This window comes from Gavia stellata, chromosome 1, assembly GCF_030936135.1.
Source record: "Gavia stellata isolate bGavSte3 chromosome 1, bGavSte3.hap2, whole genome shotgun sequence".
Classification (NCBI taxonomy): Eukaryota; Metazoa; Chordata; class Aves; order Gaviiformes; family Gaviidae; genus Gavia; species Gavia stellata.
Window position 1 is genome coordinate 122,476,954 of NC_082594.1, and position 21,390 is coordinate 122,498,343.

The window sequence follows — 21,390 nt, forward strand, 5'->3', positions numbered from 1 at the left end:
ATCAGTTCCATAAGATATGCCTCTTTTAGCTCTGGTTCCATCTCAAATTTAAATTTCTGTGTGTAGTCTAGAATCCAAACCATGCTGATTTTTAAGGAATCAAAACTTGTATAGGATTCTCTGATTCTGTCCCACTATTCTCACAAAGCAAAAGGTGCTCAGCATTTTAACACTCTTACTTCCTGTTCTGGTATTCCCCAGCTTGAAGGAGGTTGTGCTTAACAAAAGGAAAGCAAAGACAACTCTGAACAAGGTTTGTTAGTTATGTTACATATGCTACATTTTATTATGAAGTATTTTTAACGAAAATTTAAATCTCTAAGAAGGTTCAGTAGCTATACTTTTGAGCATTTAGCCTGACTGTCATTGTTCAAACAAAACCATCTTTGTCATATTTCCTTTTTGTGAGCAGAACAATTACAGGACTGGAATAAAAACTGGCAAAGGAAAATGATTAGCAGTGGATGTTCCTGCTACTGTTGCTTAGGGGCTGTCCCTATCACATTTGAATAAGCCTTCTAAAACTTGATGATTGCTTTTTTGTAGCAAAGGAAGTGATCAAATTAACCACAGACCATTTGTTTCTCCTGTTGTTAACTCATTTCATTTCTTACCGATGTCTAAATATACTGTAGGGTGGGGTTTTTTTCTTTTACTTGTTAGAGATTATCGTCTGCATGTCTAAGCAGGTATTCTACCATTACAATTACCAATGCAAACCCCACAATTTTTCTTCCTAAATTCTCTCTTATTTCAGACACCCAACTTGAAAAGTCTCAGCAAAATAGGTAATTCAGCACTTCTATCAGACTCTTCAGAGGAACCAAGGCAGACAACCAAAAAATAAAGCACTAAAATAAATGGATCATGTTTGAAAAAAATAGGCTGAAAGAGTAGGTACTTTGAAGAGGAGGTTAAAAATCAATAGTGAATTATGTTCTGGACAGTAAAAGTGTAATGCAACAACAGAGGCTCAGTCGACAGCACAACTGCCTGTGAAACAAGAGGAAAGAAAACTAATTTAAATAAACCACATGGTTATCCTTCAGAGGAGCAGCTTGTGTAAGAGTCTCCACTGCATTTGAGAAACATCATGACCTTTGATTTTCTTCAGTCCAGTTCCTGTTGATGTAGCTTATGACTTGGTTACTTACCAGTTCAGAGAAAAAGAGAAGTCCCTTTACAATTCGTTACTGTGTACCCAAATTTTGTGCTCAAGCACAGAGGAACAGAGTACTTTTCTGACTGTTTGCCCTCTTTTCAGAATAGATGGGTTGGAAGAGGACAGTAAGAGACAGCTTAATTTCACTTCTGCTGCCTGTTCAGATTAAGTGAGACAATGCAGATGTTGAGAACAGCAGTAAAGGTTACAGTTGAAATAGAGGCAAATTACTACTACTACTAGGCAGCAGGAAGGAAACAAGAGGAATTCTGACTCACAGGTGTGTCTGAGTCAGTGTTTCTTGTGACGACAGCTGGGAGAGGTGGTAAAATTATGCATTTCCCTTTGCTTGGGCTATGATTTCAAAACACAGCCGGTCGTGAACAGACATCAGCATTACGATGTCTCTCCCCCAGCTGCAGCGGGAAGACTTGGAAGCACCAGGACTGCATTCCAAATACTTTACGAATGTGTAAGATAAAAGAACAAACAACCTCCCTCCGCCAAGCCCTATATTCACCATTTAAATTCACTGGAGGGAAAACTGGATCTTAATATTATTTATGAACAACCCATGGTTATTGATTCCGGCTGTATACAGACCCATCCCATTTTCACTGCTTTTGCATCTCAAATGACTTCCCAATTACTGCCTCACACTCAACTTTGCTCTTAAATTCTAAATTTCAATCACAAAAGCATGTGTGCTTCTTTCACAGTGATAATTACCACATGCATTGCAGTGTCAGTTCTCTCTGAAGGGAACCACCTATAAATTTGGTAAGCTTGTTGAACCGAGTCATTTCCACTTCTGGTATGCACTACTTATAGCACAGCCTTATCTTCTGGCTGTAACTGAATGCGGATTTTTAAATATTACTGTGAGGCATTCTTGCAGTCTTTTGTAGAGGACAGGATTGTGAGAACTACACCTTCCTCAGAAGCTGGAGATTAACAAAAAGGTTCTCCTAGAACAATGAAAGCCAAGCAATTACAACCCTTATATCCCGCTTCGTACACACACGCAAAGTTAAATTGTTCACATTACAGTAGAGATGCTCTGCATTTTAATAGTCAGATCCTTCTGAAAAATTAAGGAACAGTTTCTTGTTTCTAATGACCTCCACTTAGTTCAAATTTGATACAGAACTATTACACATATAAATATTCAAAAGCTTTTACAGCTTCTTCTAAAGCCTCACATGAGGGAAGAAAAGTTTTGGGCCATTCATTACAAAGGATTTCTACCAAAGGGGCATGACTCCATCTTGAATATCAGATTCTTTCAGGTCATTTGGAATCTACCTTTGATTGACAAGCAGCCAAGGACACTCTCAATACTTAGTGACTATCAAGCAGAATAACTTTGACCTTCCCCTTTTCCTCCATATGATAATGTACCAGAAAATCTTAAGTATTGTCATGCACTCTCAAGGTAGGCAACTGCCTCTTAAAAGTTACTGGAGCTGTTTCCTAAAGGGAAAGCCACCTTTTTTTTTTTTTTAATTTGAATTGTTTGCTGCATGCTCGTTCTTTTTTTGAAGGACAGTAGCATGAACACACAGGAAATACATCTGGAGCAAATGATGAGAAGAGATCTGCGCCTGGAACTGGGCCTGATGCCAAAACAAAGCATCAGAACTTGAACTGAGGATCTGAGAACAAAGCAGGAGCAGAGATGTCCAGTAAGACTAGTATTACGTGCTCACCCTATAAGGAACAGCACTTAATTCTTAGAAATAATGCTACTTTCATACTTAAGAATGATAGTTAACCAGAATACTCAAAACCACTTTTGACCTGCTATATGTCATATAGTCTGACCAAAAAAAGATTTCAGAGCCACATGAACCATCTGACTACATACAGTAAGATATTAAATAAGGATATCATAAAAATCATACTGAAACTACTGAGGAAAAGACCTCTATGGACAAGAAAGCAGCAAATGCTGATGACCTGAGCTTTACCAGTAACTATTAGTGATTTATTACAAAACAGCTGCATTGGGACATTTAAATTACTTCCCCCCCCCCCCCCCCCTTCCCATTGCTAGCTGTCTGTTACTAGTTGGAAAGAGACTCTCAGTTCTAGTTGCCTGCTTGGCATTTAGCACCATTCTCCACCCACACAGCCTACTCAAAATGGCACCCACACTGGAAATTTTACGCTTTTCAACTTTATTTTCCATCTGTATCAAATTCCACAACATTCCAGCTGCAATTCCAGAAGTCAGCTAAGTTTGTTGTCTTCATGCCTGCTCTGCTGTTCACACTCATTCTCCTTTTTCTTCTCTTGCCTTCCTTTTATGCAAGTTGGGTAGTTTAAAAACCCTAACATAGCCCATGTAGGTTAAAAGTTAAACAGATTGCATCCAATATGCAGTATTTGGAGGAGCAAGTAAAGAGAGCAAAAACAACTGAAAAAGTGAACGTTGGCTAGTTCCTGCATTCAGCTTTTACTGAAGCTGAGATTTCATGAGATAAGTGTCCCAAAGCATTTCAAAATGTTTACAGCCCTGGAACAAGCACTGCAGAATTCCTCTAATTTGGCATTGCGCTTTACCCTTACTTATAGGTGTCATAAAAAAGATAATTGAAATCAAAGATAGCAGTTCTGTTTGGCATGCATACTGCAAGAAAAAGCAGCTCTCTCAGGACCATCTTCTGTTCTATTCCCGCATCAACTGGCGGAGACAATGCTGCTAAACAACAGAACTAAGCATCTTCCTCATTCCCCACTGTCTGCCTCTATTTGGTGCCAACTCCCATCAGGAAAAATGTCTCCCATAAATGCCTTCCAAGGGCATCCAGTTGAAAGCACACCCACGTGGTTACCAATCCAGGGGCTGCTTCCCTCCACACAGAAGTCAGCTGCCCATGCACCTGCCTTTGTTACAGAGCAGCAGTGCTGAGGAGAGTCATTTAGGAAACCTCTTGGCTCTCTTGGAAGTGAACTTTGTACCAGCTAAGTGAATAGAAGGCACTAATGTTTTTCAAAAGCATAGGAACAGAAACACAGCAGACTAGCAATAGGACAGTAAGTATCCGGGCTTTCTACGTTTTCATTATCAGCTATGGTTTGTTCAAAGATCCATCAACCGTAAAATAAACGGATGAATTTTGAAATGGGCAAAGCAGCTTTGTTCCAGGAAATACTGAACTCATGCTAGGGGAGGATTGCAAAGAGTTTTAGAGGAACAGTTCCCTGGAGCATTTCTCAATGGACAAGGCTGTGTTGGCCTTGGAGGGGGACACAATGCAGAACTGCAGACACAAACAGATGCAAGAGCCTTTTTTTGTTGCTGCTTTTCAAAAAGTCATAGGGTTACAACCAAACTGTTCAGTGACAGCAGCAAGTAAGAATACACAAGACAGCACCCCACCTCAGGCAACCTATTTACAAGCTCTTTCAAAGTCATGCAGCCAGGAAATGGAGACAGACCTGTTTGAAAATAGATTAGAAATAGCACAACTGTACTACCCATTTCTATTAATAACCACATGTGTTAATATGGTTACATTATATGAATTTCAATAGCCTTTGCCTTCAACATGAAGGTAATTAGTTTCTAACTTCATTTTCTGGACTCCAACAGATATTTTGCTGTGACAGTTTGCACTCATGTTTATAGCATTCCTTTCCAATGCCTAAGTACTTAGTAAACAGGCTCATAGCCCAGAAAGAAAGCGGCACATCTAGACGCGCACAATAACAAGGAACCATCTCATCACAATCCACAGTGGCCATATGCTCTCTTATCCATTCCAGCAGACTTCTATGGTTCCAGATACTTCCGTATGATGCAACACCTCAGCTCTGTGCACTCAATTGTATGAAAATGTCTTCCACAAAGGTGAAAGAGGCCTTTCAGTGCCTCTGAAGTTGAAGCATTTGCATTGGCACTAGGAAATAATGAATAGAAGTATATGCCTACTTAAGAGACCCATGTATTTCGGAAACTCTGACTACGCACAAAAGGAAAACAGTAAGTGTTGGACATTGAGAAGGTTCCCAGGATGTTACAGTAAACATCTTTTGCAGATTAGATTTCCATCCAAATAGCCCTGAATAGCCAGTTGTCCAATACCAAACCGATCTGAAATAATCAGAGACGGCAAGTTTTTGTACAGTGAAGTTCTCACACCATGGCTGACCAACATTGCTTGTCAGTCCACTACTAGCATGCATTCTAGCAGACGCAAGCCCGCAGCAATGCTATACCCAAGAAAGGTGCTCCAGATGAACAGTCTGTAGAAAAGTGAGCTCAGTGCTCCTGTTTTTTCTTCTTTTCCATTAGACATGCTGCTTGGAATCCAAAGCCCTGTGAAGACACGGAGCCAAGCCCACCCACAGAGATGCCCTTAGTTATAGTCGAGTCTCTTGCTTCCTATTCAACAATATCAATCCAGTATCTCCTATTCAGCAGGTGTATAATTTCATAGCCTAGTTCAGTAAACAGAGCTCAACACTTCTGCCTGTGGCTGACATGGGAGATTAGGGGGGTTAGGCAGGAAGACAACAGACAGAGAGAGTAGGAGTAAAAATCTTACCCAGAACACTTCTCCAGGAAATATCAGTAGGAACCTGGCAGGGACCATTTCAACACTCTAATCTGTTTTTTGGGCGTGAAATTTCTTTTTGTCACCTTTGAAATACAAGGAAAAAATAGAAGCTCAATATGGTACATAACTGTCTTTTCTATCTTATTTGTCCTTACAAGCTTCCCAGTTATCAATATGTAAGGTTAAGGGAAGAGAGTTCATGAATCTGTGTGGGCAGTAGGAGCTAAGGTTACAACTGAACTACTGTATTTGCTTTTTTGTGATACACACAATATCACTATCACACTGTAAGCAAAGGCCTCTGGGGAGCTGAGAAGAAAAGGGCATAGAAGAAAGAAAGAACAGTGACAGAAACAAAGGGCAGACCTCCCTTCTACGCCTTTTGCAATACTTCAAAGTGGATTTAGAATTTTATTGAAGATCTCTTCTAAATAGTTTAATTCTTTACTGGTGAGTCTAACAGATTTTTTCCTTAAAATAGACAGTAAGAACATCCATTATTTTAAAAAAGTTCTCTTTGATAGGCAATTATTTTCATCTTGTTCTTTGGATAGTCATGTAAAACAGTTTTACTAAAATAATGTACAAGACAAACTGAGAATGCTGGTGGGAATTCAACAGAATCTCAAGATCATAGTTAAACGTGCAGTTTAAAAGCATACGGGAAAATTAGATGCCACTTTGACTGAATAAGGTATTTTCTGATCTGTGTAAAAACTAGGCATGATCCTGTAATCAGCAAAGTCATTACGGAGAAGACTGAGCAAATACAGGAATACAGCACCCTCAGGATACAAGTAAACCTCCTCACGTTAAAAACAAAATGTAAAGCTCTGCATAGTGATGATTTCCATACTTACATGATTTGTATATTTGTAAAACAGGTTTACTCATCTCTTAGCATTTCAAAAGGTTTCAATGATTTGATGCTAAGTCTGATAAGTAAGGTGTTTTTTAAATTTAATTTTAATGGTGAATTCATAGACTTGAGTTCTTCCAGTCATGATGCCAGTATAATGCAGAGCAAGGGCAGAATGTAGGGCACTGCCACTATGAGTTTTTATAAATACACAGCTTTCATGTCATGGTTTAAGTAATTTTCTCTTTACTGTAAGTTATCACACTACTAGTCATCATTGGCTTAGACTTTTTCCCCAATTAATTTATTTCATTTTCCTCCCCCATTCACCATTTTGCAATAACTATGACTGTTATGGCTATTTAAAAAGACCATTTCTTTCCATCACACCAGCTGTACGTGGAGAAAAAGAAACTGACTCATTTGGCTGTATGGGTAACTTTTAACTCAAAAAGAGAAAAAACGCAAGAAATTGAGACACTTTAAGAAAAGTCCTTTGAGAATTACAACCAAGCAGTCAAGAGTTAAAGTTGCAATTAAGCAAGCTCACCTATGGTAAAACTCTGAAACCAAACATGTCCACTTCCCTCAGGATAAAGTTCTGCCAGTATGAATATGATTTTAGAAGTTCCCTAAGTTTGTTTTTCTAGTCCTCACACACACACATACACACACATACATAGACAGAGAGAGAGCGCCCAAACAATGGAGAATTTCCTGTAGAAGTCATGCACATTTTGCAAACACACATTTTTATATTTAGGCTGATAACCACTCCTGAAAAGCCACAGTGAAAATTCAGCTGATCTGGAGAGCCACATTTTACATTTTGGTTTAAACCAAGACAGTCCCACTGATGCCAATTTACTCTGATTTTACATTTCTCCTGAAAAAGGCTCAGTATCTTTTAAAAATACCATGCTACCATTACATCGTAAGACCACCATTTGAAAAAAGCTTTGAGAACATTAAAATTGAATATCTCAGACTACACACTGCTTAAATGTTTCATGCAATACAGTTAAACATTAGTCATAATTAATGCCAATGCTTTTCCTGCTGATTCTACAAGCTTGTCATTCTGAAAATAACATCAGCTGAGTGAAAACCCAATCTACCTAATGTTACTCATACTCCTATGAGCCTGTAGTAATTTCACTGAAAAGAATAGCCCTGCATTTTTCCAAGATTATATTACAATTCCACTAAAATACAATAATATTGTGCAAGCAAGATCCAGACGAAGCTTCACATAACAACTGCATTTGTGGGTACACTACTTCATAGAAGAGCTGCAACTGCAAATGTATTACAATCTAAATTATTGCCAAAGTTCTGACTAATTCTTATCCTTCTCCTTATTCACAAGCAGCTTATAAGGAGTATTTTAATATTTGAAAATCTGGCTGGCAGGCCTAATTAAAAAAAGTCTAATGACATTTTTTTTTCTTTTCTACTCAGTGGATGAAGGAGTTACGCTCAAATATTCACAAAGAATATCAATTTTTTTGAGCTCAAAACTCACTTCCCAGGCATTGCCTCCAGCATTCAGCTAAGTTTCACTATTTCAGCAAACAAGCATTCTTTCAAAGTAAACTGTGACTTCTCTAATGCCAAACAGATAAGCCGGTCAAAGTGAAAATGAGTGAGTGAGCATCAGTGTACAGTATCTTAAAAGAAGCTGAACTATAAACTGACTGACAGATAAGCTATGCAAGCAATTGGGAACAGATCAAGTGCTACTCACATAAACAGTGAAGATCCCACATTTCTTTCTTATAAAAATAAATATCTTAGTAAAGTATCACCTTAGTAAATACAGTTTTAGCTGTGGTACCTACCAGGAAGAGTTCAGAAATGCTGGAAAATGTGGTAAACAGATGCATTTAATTTAACCATATGGAGTCTTCCACAACACTTTCCTTTCACACCATTGCTGCTATCAGCACAGTGCTAAGCTGTAACAAAGCATTCACCTACACCATTATAAGGAACACGTACTCTTTATAAATACAATTCCGTTTGTTTGAAGACAATGCTACTCATTTAATCTGGCTGAGGAAGAGGCCACTCAACTCATCCGAAACGGTGAACACTTGGGAGCACTTTGTTTGAATAAAATCCAAAGGTGACATTTCTACGATATGTCAGTGAAACCAAGTCATTTAACTAGAGCCACAAGCCTGTATTTTTAAACAGATATTTTTAAACAGATTTCAGTCTCAACTTACTGCTTACAGCATCTTCGCTGTGACTGCTCTCTATGATTATTTTGCCTCTTCTTCAATTCCTTTATTCCTCCTTCAGAGGTCATTGGTACAATTGCACGTGACGATATTGCAGCCTTCTGCTAGTTCTGCCTTTAGACAGTAGCACAAGAGGACCTGGAATTGAACACATTTTCTATGAGGGTGTTTATGTAATCCCTGCATTCCTTGAAGATTTTTAAAAGGTTTTATTTACTGTCCAAACTGTCTTACTCCAAGTACCCTTCCAGAACTTTACTTGTTCAGCATTCATCCATGATAAATTCTACAAATTTTCCCCATTTATCCTAAGGAGATTTCTGAGTAGTTTACGTGCTATATTTCTGCTTTTTGGCTCAATCAACTACACTTTTCATAGGCTTCACTGCTCAGTAATCTGTTTGATAGATTTAAAATCCAACTGGCATAATTTAGTCAAGTGGAAGGAAAAAAAATATAGAACGCCAATGAGTCAAGGGAAGCAAGCTCATAAGAGAATATTTTCAGCCTTGGCCAAAGGAGAAAGAAAAAAAAAAAAGCATGCACATTATAGGTTTTTTTCCCTTTACAAAGTGTTTCACATTTTTTAAATATTTGAACTGGCATGCACTTTGTCACACACACACCAGTATCTACCATCCTCTGCTTTCTAAAAGCGCAGATCTGCCTGGTTCCCATAAAAGTCACAACAACCTGTAATCCCAGTGCCAATAAGTTAAAATAGATATTCTGCATGGGCAGGAGATATGGCAGATGTACAGGAACAGACACTTAGCTGAACTAAGCCAAGGTAACTCTATGGACTTTGTTATGCCATGAGGCTGTGCAAGGTTATGAAATTGGGTTGAAAAGTTTTGGAAGTAAGGTGTCACTGAATTTAAGAGTTGCAGAATGGGCCTTCATTCAGGGTGTACAAAGTGAATTACTCCTGCCATTACACTGCTTTAGCTGACCACAGGGTTATGAATAAGAAAAGTAGTAAGAATTCTCACACATCTATAGAAGTTGTGTTGAGATTGTACAAAAAAGGGGCAAAATTACTACACTTAGCTTCTGTATGTCACCAAATGGAGAAAGGTCTCTGAGTATATTCATTTTTCTATTTTAAAGTGTTCATCTCCTTCAAAAGATGCCTTTAAAAATTCTCTTTTGGAAGTCCTGAGCCACGCTTTAATCAATTCTTCCAGCATATGGACTTCATCCCCTGCAAGCTCTACAGTCTCTTCACCCGTATTAAGCAGTGAGCCAGACAACTAAGGAGCAAGTACATCGTATCCACATGAACAGGATGGGGAGAGTCTTGCTGAGGCTCTGTGCACATTGACCCAATCCCCCTAGTACTGTCTCACACGTCAGCAGTGCAACTGAGCCCTCCCCGAACATGTTGCCATTTATCAGTTACAGCCTTGGGTTAGAAAGAATAATCCAAAAGCGTATTGACGGAAGTAGTCCAAACCCAATTTATACAGCACAGAAGAATTGAGGAGTTAATGAACCCACTTTATTCCCCTTTAATCTGGCAAAAGGTAAATATGCTGCACGTGGAAAATAAATGGCCCGAGCCACGTATCTATGGCAAAAGTGGTATGTTTGTTCCAAAACATCTTCAGAAAAATAGGCACAAGCAGATGAAAGCATCCAAGGTTTTTAGAATTACCAAGCAATTCCGTGCCTCAATGCGCCTTCAAAAAAAGAAACCTTCACATGCAGTAAGTTTTCAAATATCACCAAATATCTGCTTTTATAAGATCAGCCTACGTTTTCATGGATTCATGAATGGGCATCTAAACAAATCACTATTTACTTTTCAAAATTCTGGATACATTGCCTATATGTAAAGGAAAAACACATGAAAAAAATTTCCAAAACATAGGACTTCCCTACTTCCTCCAGCCTTTCTTTGTAGGCTTGGACAATGACATCAAACATTAAAAACTCAGTTGCTGATATTCCCTTCTGCCAAGACTGAGTTAAGCACAACACACTCTCCAAGCTGCTAACACATAATAATATTAACAATATTTCTTATGAAAACCTGTAGCATTTAGACTATCCTTCTTTCATAAAGAGAAAAGCACAAAAATAAGTCCAACTTCAAAATTAGGGACAATCTAGGAAATATTACAATGACTGTCTTTTATTCCTATCTACATAGAAAAACTGAAGAGAAAGTTTCACTTAATGGGACAGACTCTTTACTGAGTACCAACCATGTATTGTACCTCGTGCCAAAGTTATACAGCTGTTCAGACACACGGCTTTAAATCATGAATACTTTATTCCTTAAAAAGTGAGCACTGGGACACAGTCTGGCTAATTTGTGCAAGAGCAGGATAAAGCCTATGAGAAGCTGTCATTGAGCAAGGATGACTGCTGGCTAGGTAGAGAAATTGTCTTAGAATATTTGTTCATTTTCAGCTCTGATGAAGTAAGACTCTGAAAAGAACTGAACTACGTAAGACGACATTTTTGGTTATGCCCTATAGTGCTACGCTATTTAAAGAAAAACTGTAAAATACCAGATACTTTAAAAAACCCCCAAGAATAACAGAAAGGAGAGAGGAAAATACTGGCATGACAGGCTTATAAGCCAGTATAGCTGGTTTTGCATTTACCAGCAAGTGACTGGCAACTGAACAAAACAAGAACACTGAGAAATAGACCTGCAGGAGAAAAAGAAAAAAAAACAAAAACCAAAACCACCAAAATGAAATCATATTCTCAGTAATTAAAGCCACTTTTGTGCTGTTTGATATAAGGTTGACAATGTTCTGCTGGACACTTTCTGACTGCCTAGACAATGGGGGCATCCATGTAGAACTGGATACATTGAAAACTAAACTAGAGAGGAAAATGACAGAAATTAAGCAAAAAGGGTTAATTCAAGCTTCACTTCATTATTAGCTTTACTTTAACCTCTTTATATTTCATTTGACACACGATGCCTTAATCTGAAACTTAATGGAAACAAGTATTATACTCTCCATACAACAGAATTAATAGAATAATGAAAAAGCACATTTCGATGTAGCATTCACTGTTGTTCAAAATATGACCGCTTAATGCATTAAAATGAACATTTCAGAAAGGCAAAAATCACTTATTCCTCTCCCTAGAGAAGTCTGATTCACTATTTTTCATTTTCCTCTTAAAAAAAAGTAGTCTTGTAATGAAGTAGAAAAACGCAATCACCAATTGCATTATATACAATGAGCGACTGATGCAAAAATCTTGTAAACTCAGTCTGAGAATAACTGAATGCTCTGAAGCATTCAGCAAATAATTACAAATATCAAATGCATTCAGTTTGTGTTTGCAAATCACCCATGCAAAAGGTCAAAAATTACTGAGTTCTATTAAAATAGTGACTTGCCTTACAAATCATATGGTTTACTTTCCATTTGGAAAAAATAACTTCTTTTAAATGCAGGTAAGTAAGCAGGGGAAAAAAAACAATCCAACATGTTTACTACACCAGTCAAAGACAAAAGGTTCCTGTCTTCGCTCACAAACAAAATATTGGTAGAACTTGAAGCATACAGGAAACACAAGATACACCACAAATTCATAGTCAAGGAGTCAAGCAGAGTATAGCACAAAAAGTTGTCTTCTTTTAGAAGGATGGACAGAACATTAGAAGTTACAATAACGAGTGGCACAGAAGAAGAAATTTAAGCAAATAAATCATAATGCTTAAGTTATGATTTCCTAGCACTGCATGATTTCCCTGTTTAAGACACTATCTTACTAAATTGAAAACATTGCTGCTTGCTGAAAAAAGTCTATACGACAGTGTCTCATTTCAGTATTTCAATTAAAGCTGCTAGTGTTATAGTTCAAATCTCCACTAATTGAGGGTATTTCGACTTGCAGAAGTGCAGAGGAAGTCTTTACTATGCTAAACTGTGATCACAGAATCACAGAATCAGTACGGTTGGAAAAGACCTGTAAGATCATCGAGTCCAACCTGAAAACAGACACAGATCAACAGACACAGGCTTGTTTCCTGTCAAAGTACAACTCCTACTCCAGAGAAAGATGGCAATGAAAGTCCCTAAGTGCATTTTTTACTACTGCTTACCACAATTTGAAAATCTTAGAAATTCTGGTGAAAGCAGAGATATTTGAAAGGAAAAGAATGAAAGCTCCTCATTGTCAAGTCAAACAAGAAATCCCAGTTGTATTTGGGCAGGATATTAAAAAGGATGTTGGAGTTAAATATTGCTGCTATTGTTTTATCAGACCAAGTTTAGGAAGAACTAAGATCACAGCACTTCACAGGAGCAGGAGAGAAAAAAAAATAAAGAAGATATTGACATTGTTTATTTTTATGCTTTCGCACAGATGGGGTAAATTCAAGAGGTAGTGCTAAAATGATAGAACTTAGTTAAAGCCTTTGCACCTGCTCTGGCAGATGGATGCAATTAATAACAAAAAAGAAACAGAGGAACTCAAGTAAAATTGTTCCCTGAGGGTTAGGTTGTTTTAAAATTAAGCTGACATGCTTTTTTAATACAATATATTAAGGCGGAGATGTGTTTTGAAGTGGGCTGTCTAGTTTACAGCAAATGAACTCATTAGCGAGGTGCATAGACAAACACAGGCCTGGCCCCACAATTAGTTTTCATATGCATTCTGCAAACAGATAATGTATTTTCTAATTGCTCATAGTCAAGCAAATTGTTCTGCTATATTTTGCATGGGAAACAGTATCATACTTAAGTTGATTTCCTCCTATTGCAAATGAAAGATTTGAAAACGTAAGCCTGAGAGCCGTAGTAAAATTCTTGCCAATATACTTTCAACGTACACTTTAAGGAATTCACTCCTCAAGAAGCCAGCTGAAAGTAAATTTCATTATTTGAAGTCCAAACAAAATTAATAAAGGTGAAAGGCCCCGTATTACAGTGTGTGTGTACATGTGTATATTTATATGCACACACACACTCCAACTATATCTGTATACAGTTACTACAGTCATGATGACCTAGGCACCACGGTCTGTGGTGTTAAACTATTAGGATACTCCCTAGCAGTTTTGGCTCGTGCCAGCTGGTGTTTTCCCAAACAAATCCCAGGAAGGTTCAGGGTTAGCACAGGTCAGGGATCACTCCCCAGATGCAGGTATTTGGGGTGTGGGGGTGTGAGGGGGTGGTGGTGGTGTAATTTTAGTAAGAATGGTGGCTACCAGCCTTGTCATGCCATGCTGCCTGGCCTCAGGGCCTGAGAACGGTGCCTGGCCCATTTTATTTACAGGTACAGACAGAACCAAATTTAGCTTGTACTTCCAAATCAAGGATAAAAAAAGAATTTAAATCCTCAGCAAAGAGAACTAATGCAGGAACACTGTATTGCCATCAGTTGTACTGCAAGAGCCTGCTGGAGCAATGACAGATTTCTACAGGGCACAAACTTTTAAAAGCAGTCTTTTTATTTTGGTTTTTTGGTTTTTGTTTGTTTGGGGTTTTTTTACAGTAGTTTGACAGCAAAATGGGTTAAACTGTTACATTATTCACATTTCATCTGTGAAAATATTTTTTCATTTCTAGAAACCAGTAATAAAATAATTTAAAAAATGTAGGCTTGAGTACTCAATGACCATGAAAAACATAATTTAAGTAGACAGAGGAAAAATAGTTAGAAGTAGCTGAATTAACTGGATAATAATCTAACAACAAACTGCCATTGTTACCACCAATTTTCTCTAAGTAATTACCCACTAAGACAGGAAAAGCATCTATTATTATAGATAACCACCTTAAATTATCAGTAAGAGAATTCTGAGTGCCACAGGTGACTGGTTTTGCTTTCTGTCCGAGTTTGCTATGATAAGAGGTAAATATGTTGCAATCTACTTTAAGAGTTACCCACAACAGTGGCTTGCAGCTTAACAACCCCCAAAATAATAAATGAATGGTTTAATTTTTTTTTTTTTTAGATCAGAAGAGCCTAGCATCCTTGAGGGCACTGTAAAATAATAACATGAAAGGATTTTCCATTTGCTCCACTATAATATTCTTAACAGCTATTACTGGTGACTACGTAATAATCGGATCCGTGGGGGGCGGGTATGTACATTTCTAGAACAGGCTAATGAAAATATATTTAGACAAATAGTCCTGGAACTTAAAGGTTATCTGTTGTTACAATAGTTTTCTTTTTTTGTTTGTTTGTTTGGGTTGTGGTGTGTTTTATTTTTGGTTTGGTTTTGGTTTGTTTGGTGTTTTTACAGAGCAGATGGATGTAGGGTACCAAAAAAACCAGCAGGTTCCAGTGGCCTTTAGAGCCTCAGCTTCCCTGCAAGTGGGACCAGCTGCTTTCTGCTGGGGCACCACATACACTGTGAAGAGCGCGACCTTGTCAGAGCTCAGCCATTAAACTGCTGCCTGACAGGACACCACAGAATGCTACACCCCTGTGAACAGTTGCCTCTTCATAAAACTGTACATATTCAGTCAAAATACCAAGAGATTACTTTGAAAGTTTAAGGATGCTGGGATAGCCAGGGTATTGCATTACAGTTAAGAAGAAGTCACTTCACTTTCAACTTTTGAAATAGCTGACTTAAGCTTTTACAAGCATTGCTACCATATCACTTAACTGAGCATATTGTATACTGTATTAACCTTTAAAAAAAATATACCATACATGAGGGCAACACCTTATCTTATTTACGTGGCTATAAATAAAACCTACATCTGACCTCTTCATTGTTCTTATGTTTCAGCATATTTGGGCAAAAAGTCACTTGAAACATGGCAAAAAACCCACACAAACGAGAACAGCTTCCAAACCACATACATTGACTGACTGTAGAAAATCAATAATATTTTAATAGTTGGTGAACAAAGGAAACCAAAATAAAACATCTCTCTTGCTTCGAACTACTGTCAATGGCTCTTTGACGGAATTTATTCAAGAGCAGCAACATAAAGTTTCATTCACAAGGCTGTCTAACAACTCTAACAACTCCAAAGGAATGAGAGTCACCAGCAAAGAAAAAAACCAAAACCAAAACCCCAACAAAACCAACAAACCCAAAAGCAGTTAACAGATAGGAAAATACTGCAATGGATAAATGTAACTGTTAGTTTAATTTTAATCTCTTGTATCTCTGTTTTTCCCCTGTCTACCAAGCAGCTAGGCTTTTCAAGAAGTTGCACGATTTTGCCTTTCAGTAAAATACTCAGAACGGAAGTTCTTACCTTACAAAGGGATTTAAGAGTTCAAAACAAGGCTTCTTTCACACTGTCTTGATTCCTTTATCATATCCTGACTTACAGCCACCTTCACTCCATCATTTTCATTAAAGAATTTTACCAGATCAGTCATCCAGACATCATTACATGACTGGTTAGTATCTTAACTAGGTTGAGGATCAGTCTCATGTAATGTGGAATTCTCAAAATTTGTCACCTCAGATTTACCTCATTTCCATTCTGTAGTGTTTTCACACAGCAATTAAAACACTTATAAAGTAGCAGATCCAAACTGTCATGTTCTTTAGTATAATAACAAGTATAATAAATATTTCATCAGAGAGCTTGTGAATAAAAGAGATCTGTGGAGGCATTTTAATTCTACGTACATAACTTGGGGGCCTTAATTAGACATCAAACTTACCTATGCACCTTATATATGGCCCAAACAGAAAGATGCTCTTTCCCACAAAGAATCAAAGTATCTAACTTAGATTTCTGGTTTGAATCACCTTGTGGTCTTTCAATGGACCTATGCATAGCAGACTAGCTTCTTAACTTAGACTGTTAAGAGAGCCTGAAGTTGGGCAGCGGGAACACCCTCACATGTCCCTCTGGATGGCTACACTAATAAACTGCTGCTGGACTGCATCAAAATATTGCAGGTGGCCAGTGCCTTCAGCCACCACCCTTTCAAGGGCCTTTTATCCTCATGAACCCCATAGATCCAGTGGGCAAGATAAGTCCTTATGTTCTCCACTGCTAATAAGCACATGCCTCGAACTTCAAACACATGGCAGCTGTTTGCTCCTCTTTCAGCCTTACCTCTCAGCTGTCTTCTATCAAACAGACCTTTCACTCTGCATGCTTGAAACCACAAAAGCCATGCTGTGTCTTCTAGTCCTTTCATAACACAGCACACAAAAGTTTGACCCATTTTTAACACCCTTGATTCTGAAGCCATAGGTATCTCTTTCACCTGCTTCTCCCAGCTGGCTTGCTTCCAACATACATTCATATGACACTCTGAGGACTGTAATTCCCAGAATATCTGTACTTACTGTACAGCATAGGCAATGAAAAAAGGCTGTTTGAAAACCACTCACTTTCCCCATAGAGCTGGCTATCCTCTTAATAACGCAACACACATCGACAGGGATGCAGCGAACCGAGCTGCTTGCTCCTGCTGGCTCTGCACTCAGATGAACTGCAAGACAACATGACTCAGCCCCAGACAGCTACCAAGTGCAACTCACACATCATAGTTCTTGGCAGTGTGTGGAATATGAAGAGAATGACATAACAACAAGGAAAACAAAACAATCGAGAAAAAGAACCAAAGACTTAACACGTTCGGAAAAAATGTCAGATCCTCTGCTTTATCCACAACCAAACAAGAGACAGCAGAACAGCAAGGAGTCACTACCCACCTAACCTTACGCAAGCTGAGCTCCAAACAAAAAAAGGATAGGGAGAGCTGCTGGAGAAGAGTTTTAAACCAACATTTAAAACAACACAGGGAAGAGAATAATTTACAGACCCTACAGTGAAACGAGAAGCTTTCAACCCATTTAAGGCAACTACCTGACAATTCATATTTTAAAGCTATAAAGGAACAGTGACCTTTGAGGAAGACATTATTGATGATTTCATTGTTGTATGGTGTGCCCAGAGGAGTAACTTGACACATTTTAAATCAACAGGAAGATACCTGCACTAAAAATACCTATAAATGGCAATATAAATAAAAGGAACAATGAAACATTCTACAACTTCTTCTACTGTTTTTCCTGACTCCTATTTTATTAAGAGCTAAAAATCAGAAAAAAAAGGAAAAAAAAATCAAGAAAAAGGGCAAACCATTTTTAAAAATTCTTTACAAAGGAAACTACCATGGAAAACACACTTGCTGATATTCAGAAAACCAAAACTTAAAACCGCTCCTCTAATACAACTGTCTTCAGAAAACAGCCTTGAAGTTTTTAAGTGGTGTATTTTTGTTTCTTTGTATGGTGATTAATTAGATTAACACTTGCAAATCATAATTACTCACTGGAACATCTTCAAAAGAATCTGAAATCGAATGTCGTACCCTATGCAGGCAAGCTTCACTCATTCCTCTCCAGCATTCACAGGGAACGTACAAATTTGAGAGGAAAACTTGCCCTAAAATAAAAGCGTAACATACTGATCAGTTGGGTTTTATTTACCATATCCCCATGAAAAGTGCTCATATCAAAATAAACATACATAAAGGGGTCTTTTTAACTGGAAAGCGTTCATCTGTGCCCTCACCACCTTTCAGAGCGGCAGCACCAGCCTCACAGCCCCCACCGCTTCGTGCGGCCCTCCAGCCCACCTCCAACACGGGAAAAAGCTCAGCACTCCACAACCAACCTCCCCGCCTCCAAAAACAAGAAACCAGACGCACAGAAGGAAAAGTTGTTCCTTCGTGGCCACAGAACACCCCAACAAACTCTCAAAAGCACGAAGGGGAAGCGCAAAGGCGGAACGCTCCAAAAAGCAGCAATAACGACTATTGATTTTTAACGCACATCAAGTGCTCCAGCAAGCACGGGCACCACAACTTCACCAGGGGAGGGAGAGAGGGAGGGACACACTGCCACAGCCCCATGCCATATCTTTAGGCCCTGGAAACCCCATAGCCAGGGGCAACCTCGGGATCTCCTCGAAGCCGCTCGCCGCCCAGCTCCCCTCAGCCCCCGGGAGGCCTCAAACTGCCCCCTCAGCCCCCCAGCAGGCGGGCAGGCGTGACGAGGGGGGACCGGAAGCTCCACCTCCTTCCCTCCGAACACAGCCACTGGTCAGTTCCCCTATCACTCTCAGACCTGCCAGCCCCCTCCTTCCCGCCCACTCCCCATCGCCGAAGCCTTCTCCCAGCCTCCACCCCGCCCCGTCCCTAGCTCCACGTTCATTTGTTGGCGGGCACGTCAAGCAAGCACAGCTTCCTCTTCTGATTGGCTGTTCAGAGGCGGTGGCTCCCGCCTGTGAGAAGGGGGCCTGGTTCCCCAGCGTTACCGCCCGCCCTCCCCGCTCCCTTCTCGACGCGCATGCGCGGAGCTGAGCGTTGTCCTGGGGGTGGGCATGTTCCGAGGAGAGGAGCGGCCGCCAGAGCGCCGCGGGGAGGGGGCGGGAGCGGGGCCGCCGCCGCTGCCGGGGAGCCAGCCTCACTTTCTAGGAGTGAGGGGAGACCATAGCCTGCCGGGGGCTGCGAGCGGTGCCACATACAGACCTGTGCGTGTGCATCTCTCTCTCTCTCTCTCTCTCTCTTGCATGTGTCTGTAGGACTCTCTCTCTCCACACACGCGCGCACATACCCACCCACCGGGCGGGCTGGGCTGTGCTACGGGCAGGGCGATGCGGGCGGCGGGGCAGTAGCTCCCCATGCTTTCCCTGCGGGGCAGCGGCCGCCCGCTGCCGCCACCACCAGCAGCAGCGCCACAGGGCAGAGTCCTGCGGGGCGGCCGGCGTGTGCGCGGAGCCGGCGCCGCGCTCGCGCGTGGCGATCGCCAACGACCGCCCGCGGCGCGGCGGCCGGGACAGGGCGCGGGCGGCGGCGCGGGATGCGCTCCGCCTGCCTGCCGGGGCAGTGAAGCCCGCCGCCGCCGCCGCGGGGAGGAGAGCCCCGTCCGACGAGACGAGACGCTTCGCCTGCGCTCCGCTCCGCCGCCCCGGGCTGAGGACGGGGGAAGCGGCCGCCGTGGGGGGGGGCGCTGAGGAGCCTTCCCCCCCGCTCCCGGCTTTTCTCGGCGGCTCCGCTCGCTCTCGGCACGGAGCCGCGCGGTGCTGACCTGTACGTATGCGCGCGCCGGGAGCGGGGTCCGTCCGCGCCTGCCCGCCCCCTGCCCCCGCTGCCCGGGCGCTCGCGTGCCTGGCGGGTCGCTGCCCGCCGGCTGCCTTCCCTGCTTTGCTGCTCCCCCCCGCCGCCGCTGCGCCTCTTCCGCTGTTGTTGTCTGGTGACGGGCATGTGCCCGCTGCCCGCCCGTACGGCGGGGTCCGCGGCCGCCCGAGCGGAGGGGCCGGGGAGCGGCGCGGGGTGGGCCGGGCTCTCGGGCAGCCGCGGCCGGGCCCCGCCGCCGGCGGCGGGTGTGTTCCCCCTCCCGCCTGTTGGCGTTCGTGTTGGCAACAAATGCGGGATCGCTTCTGGCGGTGTAAACTCGGGCCAGGTGGGTTTAGGCTGTTGGTCGTGAAAAGTTAAACTGGTTCCTAAACGTGCCCCGGTCTTGCCCTTTCCTGCCCGTGAAGAAGGAAGTGTTACCTCACTGGCTGCGGCGAGTTTTATGACAAGATGTTTTCGGAGCACCTTGTGAGTCTGTGTTTCTCTGTCGTTGCGGCCAGCTTGGCTCCCAGATGGCCAATTCCGTGAACGGCCGGAACCCGCGCAAGGGACGGATCCTGGGCTTCATTGATGCCATTCAGGATGCTGTGGGCCCCCCCAAGCAGGCAGCTGCCGACCGGAGGACTGTGGAGAAGACCTGGAAGCTTATGGACAAAGTGGTGAGTGTCTGTGCGTTGGTGTAGACACACAGTGAAGAATGGGGCTATTTACATAGGTACGCGTGGGGAAACAGCGTCTTCCTGCAGCTCTAACTGCTGTGCTGTGTGTGCCTGGGGAAGTAAGGGGACTTGTGTTTTAGGTTACTTAAGCACCGTTTGTCTTCCCCCCCCCCATGGCCTGTGGCTATGTTTTTTTAATCTTGGTTTGTGAAGGGAAAACAAATGTGTGTGTTTGCCTTAGGCTATTGTTATTTTCAGCTCCTTTAAAATGACTCAAACTTGAAGAGCTGTCCTCACGAAAAGCTGCTTAACTTAGGCTCGTAATCACATATTCTGTGTGTTTCCCGTTGGATCACATTGTTAGGCTGCAAACAAGACCTCTGAAGTATGAAACTTCAGTTAAGTTAATTGTCCTGTGAGACACGCTCGTGATGGCAACGTAGATAACGTTTGTGCTTTTAGGAATGTGCGTGTGGACTGGGGGATGTCACTCTTGTCAGTTTAGTAAACAGATTAGTATGGCACGCCTAACTTTTAAGTGTGTGTTCTGCATTTTAATGATTTTGAAGTACTTCTGCTCTTCATTGTGAAACTAGAAATACGCTGTACTGAAACTAATTTCTCAGGAAGTGGGGGGGGATAGACCATAGTTTTTTAGATCTTACAGTTCTCTGCACCAGCTTGATACGTTTTGTTTAGTATTATACAAAATGACAGCTTGTATGATGATAGATTAGCTAGGAGAGTTCCTTACCAATGGTAGGAACAGTTTGATTATATCATGGATAACTGTTCAGGAGATGCCGACAGTCTGCTTTGCATATGAGGCGACACTTGAGAG

General features: G+C 41.3%; 1 protein-coding gene across 6 annotated transcripts in view; it reads left to right on the forward strand.

The window, feature by feature from the left end:
* The first annotated feature begins 20,402 nt into the window (after window positions 1-20,402).
* Window positions 20,403-21,390, forward strand: part of CBLB (Cbl proto-oncogene B) — a 130,423-nt gene continuing 129,435 nt past the window's right edge. For all 6 annotated transcript variants that reach the window (XM_059835478.1, XM_059835461.1, XM_059835491.1 and 3 more), the window contains exon 1: window positions 20,403-20,549. In XM_059835478.1, coding sequence (XP_059691461.1) covers window positions 20,403-20,549 — 147 coding nt within the window. The remainder of the gene's footprint in view (window positions 20,550-21,390) is intronic.